Below are 7,836 nucleotides of genomic sequence, written 5' to 3' on the forward strand. Positions count from 1 at the left end.
TGCTCTGGATGAGAAACACGTCTGCTGGGATTGTGGACTTTCATTTTGAATTGATTTTTACCATGATAGACCTCAAACACCTTCACCTTGACTGGAAACCATAACTAAGAATGCCTCAAACAGCTGTTTAAAGTCATATTCCACCCAAAATATGTCTCTTCAGAATTAAACACATCAACATGTTTCTACTTTGCTTCTTCACTTTATATCAGCTTGGATTCAACGTGGTTTCCAGTGGCAACTGGTTTTTATCATAACTAAATGATTTTAGAGGCTTCCTCAACTACTCCTGTAGCATAATCCATATGCCCATATTGTATATTCCAACCAAATTCTCTCGTCACTCTTTTTTATTTGGAAAGACCAATGAAAAAAAAGCAGCTAAAGAGCCTTGTATTTTCCTCAGGAGTTAGTGGAGACAAACTCTAAAAAGAAAGTGAATTTTGGACCTCCATTATTCAGGTGGCCAGAAACACAACTCCAAATGAAGGCTAATAGTGTTCCACAAGTTCACGTTGTATTGACCCTAACGCTGGGCTGATGGCTGAAAATCACCCATCACTGAGCCCTCTACCATCATAACATCATGATTTAAAAGCCTTCTGTCTTTGAAGTGACGCTGTCCGCCCAAAATTACAAAGTCACATAAAAAGAAGCTGCTCTATTTCCCATTATTACTTTCTCACTAAACTTGGCCAAGCAAACCCAGGACGCTCAGTTAGTGGGTTGCTGTTGGTGTGTTTCTTTCAATCACACTGTTGTTATTTGCAGTATTGTTTTTTTAGCTTCCTCAGTGTAGCCAGCTGGCTAACTTTGTTAAGTAAGTAAGAGACATGTTGAGCAAAGATGAAGACCATTTTAAACCCAGCACAGGGATGGATGTCGGACCATCGCCCCCAGCATGGATGTGAGAGTTGATCTACCTGCTCCCTTCACTGGTGATGATTTTTCTTGGCTGAGTGAGATAGTTGGAGGTTGTCATCAGACCAACAGTGGTGACTGGCAAATCAGTTGGCCTCTCTGCTATGGAACAGCCAAAAACATCTTGCCAAAAACGATGAGTGTAAATGACGTGTGGTAGGTACATGACTTCTGTTTTGTGAGTTGTGACTTATCAGTCCCCAATATGGAGGTCCACCCTGAAAACTTTGGATTGGTTCTGAAGTGGCATTTTTTAACTGTCACACAGTTTTCGCAATGAAAGCTGGGAAATTGTCCTGAGTCTCTACTGAGCAAAGTGTTTAAGACCTGACTTGTTGCCAATTTGGTAAACACCATCCAACCCTAGTTGACCTCTTGTTGCGCTGCCCCCAAGAGGGCAAAAAATAAATGAATGTGGGTTCAAATAAATTTAAATTTGGTGATTGTCTTACTGCATGCTATGCATAAGCCAATGTCTGCGCTAAGCCAAAAGTTGTTTGTTAGAGAAAGAAATATGAAAGGATTCACATATTCTATATCCCAACCCTACTGCTCCTGTGTCTGTTGTCATGAACCCTCTGAGCTTGGTCAGAGCTGCTCGAGTTTTGCACGATCACTGGCTGCATGAGGAGCTCCTGAAAGGGCAGTATCCTGATGCTCAAACTGCCACGTGAGCCTGTTAGTGTATAGAGGAATGTTTTGGCAAAAATATGAGAGTTTGGAAGATACTGAGCATACAGATGGAAAGCATATGGAAAATATGATACAGGAGTTTCTGTGGGAGCTCTGATGCTTTTGTAATGCAGTGAAAACTGGTCATATGTAGAATCCAAGGTAACTTGCATGGCATAACCTTTCAGCTGAAGACCAAACTACAAAGTGTCAAGCCTACACAAGGTTGAATCTTTCATATTTAGGGTTTCAGATGGAATATTGCTTTAGTATTCAAGGACGTGATGCACGAAGCTGAAGTGTTAAAATATGTTAAGTTGTCATTGTGAAGGACCTTCTGCAGATGAATAAATCAACCCATGACACTGACCCTATGTGACATCTTTTCATCAAGTAACATCTCTCCATTGAGCCATAATTTCAATTATGCATTGGTGAGTCATGACTTACCAGTCCGTCACAGTTGCTGATAGCCACAGAGGCCTCCGGCATGTCACTCACATCCCCAGTGAAAACACAGTCCCCATGGATACGTTCCTTGGCCTTTTCCTCAAAGTCCTCTTGCCATTCCACAAAAGCCCCCGGGGCCACCAGCCTCCTGTTGGCCCTTAAGCGGAGGTGCAGTTCTTTCCCAAACACAGTGACATTGAAAAACAAGTGCTGAGCCGAGCCAGGGGTGACCGAGGGCATCTCGGGGGCACCGCGGGCCACCCTTCTTCTGCTGCCAGGGGTTGAGGAGGCATCAGCAGCAGCAGCAGCACCAGCAGCAGCAGAGGCAGCACCTTTACTTCCACTTCCAACAGAGACCACGTGAGAAATGTACCGGCCATGGGAGTCTGTGCTGAATGGCACGATAAGACCATATTCACTTAACTTTCCAGAGAGTTTTTCTGATGGGACAGATAGTGTCAAGTGAGAATTACATTCACAGAGGTCTTCTGAGGCAAGTTGTTATGGAAAAAGACTGATAAGTAAGGAGAGATTGTATAATAGAGGACAGAGTTTAACTTTATTTCATTCATATTATTATATAAAGCATAAAGGTAGCTGAAAATGAATGCTTTCTTTATTAAACTGGCTATTATAAGAAATGATCATGTGAATATAAAGGGAAATCCAGCAGTTCAGCACACTGTATTGACCAGTAAGGCTGGTAAGTTAATTATGTTGACACATCAGTGACAATAACCACTTATTTTATATCATTACTCCCCCTCATTTAAGACTTCAGAGTGCATTTCTATACTGACTGCAAAAAAAAAAGCATATAAATGCATAACTCACCATGTGTTTCTGCAGCGAAAATATGATCCAAAAATACTTGAGTGAGTGAAAAGCACATCAATAAATACATACAATCCATAGCGAGCGCTATAATGTGAGAGCTGCCACTTCAGCAGAGTTTTCCTTTCTGTTGTAAACTTTGAACGAGTCCTTCCTCCTGGAAAAAAAAAAGCACAGATGCAGCAGGAGAAAAGTCCTCAGAGTTGAGCTCCAGACGCGAAGCAGCAGCCGGGCATTTCTGAGCGTTTCCCCGTCTCTTAGACGCCAAACTGACGGATATTCACAAGCTGTTTCCAGTCTTTTGGCCTGTGCTGCTGAAGTGCATAGACCAAGACTGCCCCATCCATTTAGGGAGCTAAGGGGGGCTGATATCTGGGGTGCTGATGACGACAACTCCCCGGTAGAAACCGGGACGGTTTGAAGAGGTAGCCCAATTTTTTTTTTCCTTCTCCTCTTCTTCTTCGTCCTTTCCTTCCTCAGATAACTTTTTTGAGCGCAAGTTAACGCACGCCTACGCTGAGAAAAAAAAGTCGGAAGAGTTCAGATAAAGTGTGCAGAGACAGAGTGTCCCGGTGGTGAAACATCTGCCGTCCAGTCGTGCACCATTACGCACCAATGGTTCGGCTGCGGGACTCTCAACTGTGTTCAACTTGAAGCCACTACCAGCCAACAGTGGGAGCGCCTTCTCCACACTAGAAAACCACAGATTTAGCCAAGCGGCTTTTCTTTCTCTTTTTTCAACTAAAAAAAACTGTTTTATCGACATATCCTGCGAAAATGGCCACCTCCACGGCCACTATTCACTCTTAAAATGTATTTTTCTTTATCAAAGAGGGTGAAAACTCTTCCAGATGCAAGGCAGTAACTCATACATGTTTACATTTAGACCACAAACACATGCCAGTGATAACATGGCAATAAATCAGAGATAGCAGAGGTCAAGAAGTTCACAGTTTAGGCTTGCAGACAACAAATAACAACAACCCACAGTCAAAAGATTAAAATTAAATTAAAACAAATATAAAATACAAAAATATACAAATGTTAAGAACACAAAAATATATTGATGAGGATCAAACCAAAGCCAGAGACACTTCTGCCATCCTGGATGAAAATAAAAGATTAAAGGAGAGGTTCACATTTTTTTCAAGTGTTTCTTAAAATAATACTCACGCACCCATATGTGCAATGAAACAGTTTTTGGTAGCTGTAATTGTTCCTGCCGATATACATTATAAAATTTGGCTTAATATGAGGCTTCAGTCATGAAGGAGATAGATTAAAGGGGTAGTTCAGATCATTTGGAGTCAGGTTTTATGAGGTACTTATCAATAGTTCACCTATCATGGCGGATGACACACCCCAGTTAGGAGAAGCAGAGAGGAGTACCAGCATAAAAACTAAGCCATGTACTCCTGTGGATGGGGTCAGCAGCAAAATGTATTTTAGTCACTTAAAGACCAGCCAATCTGAAAAAAAATAAAAAATAAAATAAGTTGACGTTTTTTGTTTTTATTTTTTTCAGAATATTTTCACTACTTTACTTTGCAGGAAACCACAATTATGTAAGCCACGACTGGTTAGTTTATTTGTGTTATTATCTTGACTCCTATGTTTTAAAGGACCAGTTTCAAATTCACTGAAGTCACACATTAACACTAGGTAACTAGCCAACTGAGTTAGTGGTAGACCAGCAGCTCCTGTGTTTTGCAAGATAAAATTACTGAGTTTGCCTGTGGAGTTTGGTTGGTTTGGAGATACTGATATTTGGCTTATATAATGGCAGTTTCCTTTCAGAAGAGGCTGTCTGATGTCAAGGTAAAAAGGTTATAATATTCTAAATATAGTTTCTATTTAAACTGATATCAGTGTTTTTAGGTGGACCTTTTTAAAGTAGCTAAAATGCCTTTGTTGCTTTTGTTTTCGGGGGGGGGGGGGGGGGCATGCCAACCACCAAAATAAGTAAATAAGTAAATACACTAACTATGGATAATTACCTTATACAACTCCACTTCAAATAACCTGAACTACCCCGTTAAAGTGGATATTTGCCGGATTTACAGTCTTTTTAATACAAACTTACCTCTTTGTGTTGCTACAGCTCAGCAAGGACAATCATTTTGTGGAAACATAAAGAGGGAATGTCACACCAAAAAGAGTAACCTCGACCACCTCTAACATTGCACTTTCTATCTCCTCAGAGCCAGTATGCACTCAAGGAATACTTATAAAAGACCAAAAACTGTCAATGTACATATTGTTCTAAGACAGACTTGGGGGGAAAAGGAAGCCTATCTATGCGGAGATGAATAAAGTGCTTTTAGGGGTATGGTAAAGTGTTGTAGTGCTATTAAATGTTAAGCCTGTCATCATAAAACCAGATTTAAAACCCATATTCCATGTCAACAAAGCACACCTGGTATTATCCAATTTAATGACCTCATGCAATTTGTATCTCAAGTTTTCATAATCTGGGCTAATCCTGCAGATGTCACTGTGAGCATGTGTTCCCTTTGCAGGGAGGGAACAAATCCAGTGCCGTCGTTAGAGGCTTAGAAGGTGTGAAAACTGTACAGTAGATTTCATCAGTGGAATGACAGCCTGTTAAAACTTTGGATGACTGCTCAAGCAACCAGGATTTTTTTTGGCCCCAGCTGGCTCACCCTGCTGGAGTCCAGACTTTAGTCAGACATGACCACGCAGAGACTGAACCAACAACTCTGGAATCCCTCTCAGAGGAAAGAGAAAGAAGGGGGTTGGGGTCGAAATGAGTTCTGACTTTCAGGTACTTTTTGGGGAAAAAAGGTGTCTAGACTGGACGTTCTTTTCCCTGCGCACAGTTCCTCAAGTGTGTCTGGGCTCTGTTGGGCAACCTCCCCCCACACAGTGCCTGCCCATATACTCTCACTCTGTGTAGCTAATTAGCTCCATGCTCTCAGGATGGTCAATGTACACTCTTAGAAATAAGGGTTCCAAAAGGGTTCTTCCAGGATTTGTCAAGGGTTCTTTGTAAGACACAGAGTTCCCATTTCATCTAAATAACCCTTTCTGGAAGAAAGAGGATTGCTGTATTCCCCAAAGAACTCTTTTATCAAGAGTTCTTTAACCATAATATAAATGGATTCTCTGAAGATCCCTTTGGGTGAGTTCTAGAATAAGCCCTCTTGTTAGCACCATTTTAAGTTGAAAGGGGTCTTGACAGAGCCCTTTTTCACCAACATGGAACCAGCCTTGTTCAAGTTCAAATATCTAATTTTGAACTGTTCTGAGCATTTCCACAACAAAACAAAACAAAAAAAAAAAACATGGTTTGGAACCTTGAATAGTTGGTTCCCAGCTGGAACCACAAAATAATGGTAATTTCCTTGAGATGGGTGTATTCTACAGGTTGTTGTGCCTGAAAGAGTTCCAAGAGGAACCATTATAAAAGATTCTTCAAGGAACCAAAAAGGGTTCTTCTATTTGCCCTTTTACACCAAATTAGCTCTGGTTCCATTTACAGAACCATTTCTATTCAAGATCTTTGGAAACCTGGTACTAGCTAGTGAACCAAGCTGAATCAAGGATTCTTGATTTTTGGTGGTAATTCTCCAAATGGTACACAATTAGGTGCTTGAACTGGAACAGGGCCAGTTCCATATTGGTGGAAAAGGCCTAATAGGGGGATCTGAGTGAAACCTTTCACATATGGTTCTAGGTCCAAGTGTAACGATTATAAAAGGTTCAACAAGGAACTAGAAGGGTTCTCCTGTTGGCCCTTTTCCACCAAATTAGCTTTGGTTCTTGAACTGGTTCCACTGAAGCTTCTTGGAAACTTGGTGTTATCTTGTGACCCAGCCCACGTTTCCACCAGTTTTGAGCTGAACCAGTGTAATCAAAGATGACATCAACCGAGGGTGGAATATGACACGCCCACTTTGGTTCCCAAGTATAACTTGCTAGTTTTTGGTTCCTGTCAGGAGCCAATGTTTTGGGTTGCAAACTAATTTATTTTTGGTGGAAATGTTCCAAATGGTAAAAAAAAGGCCTATGAGTGGACAAGATCCCTTTATGGTTCTAGTTAGTGCCTATATTTTTGAGACTGTAAAGCAGGTGTGGGGTTTACACAGTCATCCCCCCAGGGCGGCAATGAGAGGATTGGATGGTGATCCAGAGTTGTGCATTAATAAGCAATGGAAACTAACCACAGCATTAAGAGATGGAAACCATTAACTGCCTTGTAAGAAGTTTTATGCTCTTTTTCCATCCATACCGTTTGGAGAGGGTTCCTTTTTTTTTGTTTTTTGTTTTTTTTTTTTGTTTTTTTTTTGTTTTTCGTTTGTGTCTAAAAGCCAGGATGACATTCCAGAATATAGCATAGTATTCAATTAGAAGCCTTGTTTTTTCCCTTTTGAAATGAATAGCTCCACTCACAGTCTGTGGTTAAGTCCACACACCAGAACAATTTTCTACTACAGTGCTTGCATTAGAACACTCTGTCCTTCATGTGAGGAAACCAGTCCTCTTTAGAAATCAGATTTATTGAACTATAAACGCTTTAAAATCTAAAAAAAACTTTGTTCTTTTCCTTCACATACTTCACAGTGACACGTTTCAAAGGCAAACTCTAATTTTCTGAGTAGATTATTTTAATTAAAATCTGAATCAGACAGACACACCACTACTTAGTCCAGTCTTTGAGGGTGGAGCTGCAAAGAATCAAGCTTCTTCCACTGTGTTTCCAGCCATGGGGGAGAAGTTACAGTACACTGTGCATGTGGAGCCGTGGATGCCTCAGTGTGTGCTGTAATGTGGTCTAGCCATGCCAGCGTGCTGAGAAAATATGTGACTTTTCATCTCCCGAGATGCAGGGAGATGCAAAGCAGCTGCTAGTCTGCCCAGCAGCTTGAGGGAAGAGGAGCGTCTGCCAAGTTACAAACCAGCGACTTGAAGAAGTTGTTATTATGGTCCTCTGCCCTG

General features: G+C 41.1%; 1 protein-coding gene across 1 annotated transcript in view; it reads right to left on the reverse strand.

Moving 5' to 3' along the window:
• The window catches only part of adamts14 (ADAM metallopeptidase with thrombospondin type 1 motif, 14), a 63,736-nt gene extending 60,283 nt beyond the window's left edge, over positions 1-3,453 (reverse strand). The window contains exons 1-2 of the mRNA XM_084740508.1: positions 2,878-3,453; positions 2,044-2,483 (exon numbers count right to left, since the gene is read on the reverse strand). Coding sequence (XP_084596634.1) covers positions 2,044-2,483; positions 2,878-2,956 — 519 coding nt within the window. The 5' untranslated portion in view covers positions 2,957-3,453. The remainder of the gene's footprint in view (positions 1-2,043; positions 2,484-2,877) is intronic.
• Positions 3,454-7,836: the final 4,383 nt, after the last annotated feature.

Source organism: Lutjanus erythropterus, chromosome 17, assembly GCF_056507025.1.
Source record: "Lutjanus erythropterus isolate fLutEry1 chromosome 17, fLutEry1.hap2, whole genome shotgun sequence".
NCBI lineage: Eukaryota > Metazoa > Chordata > Actinopteri > Lutjaniformes > Lutjanidae > Lutjanus > Lutjanus erythropterus.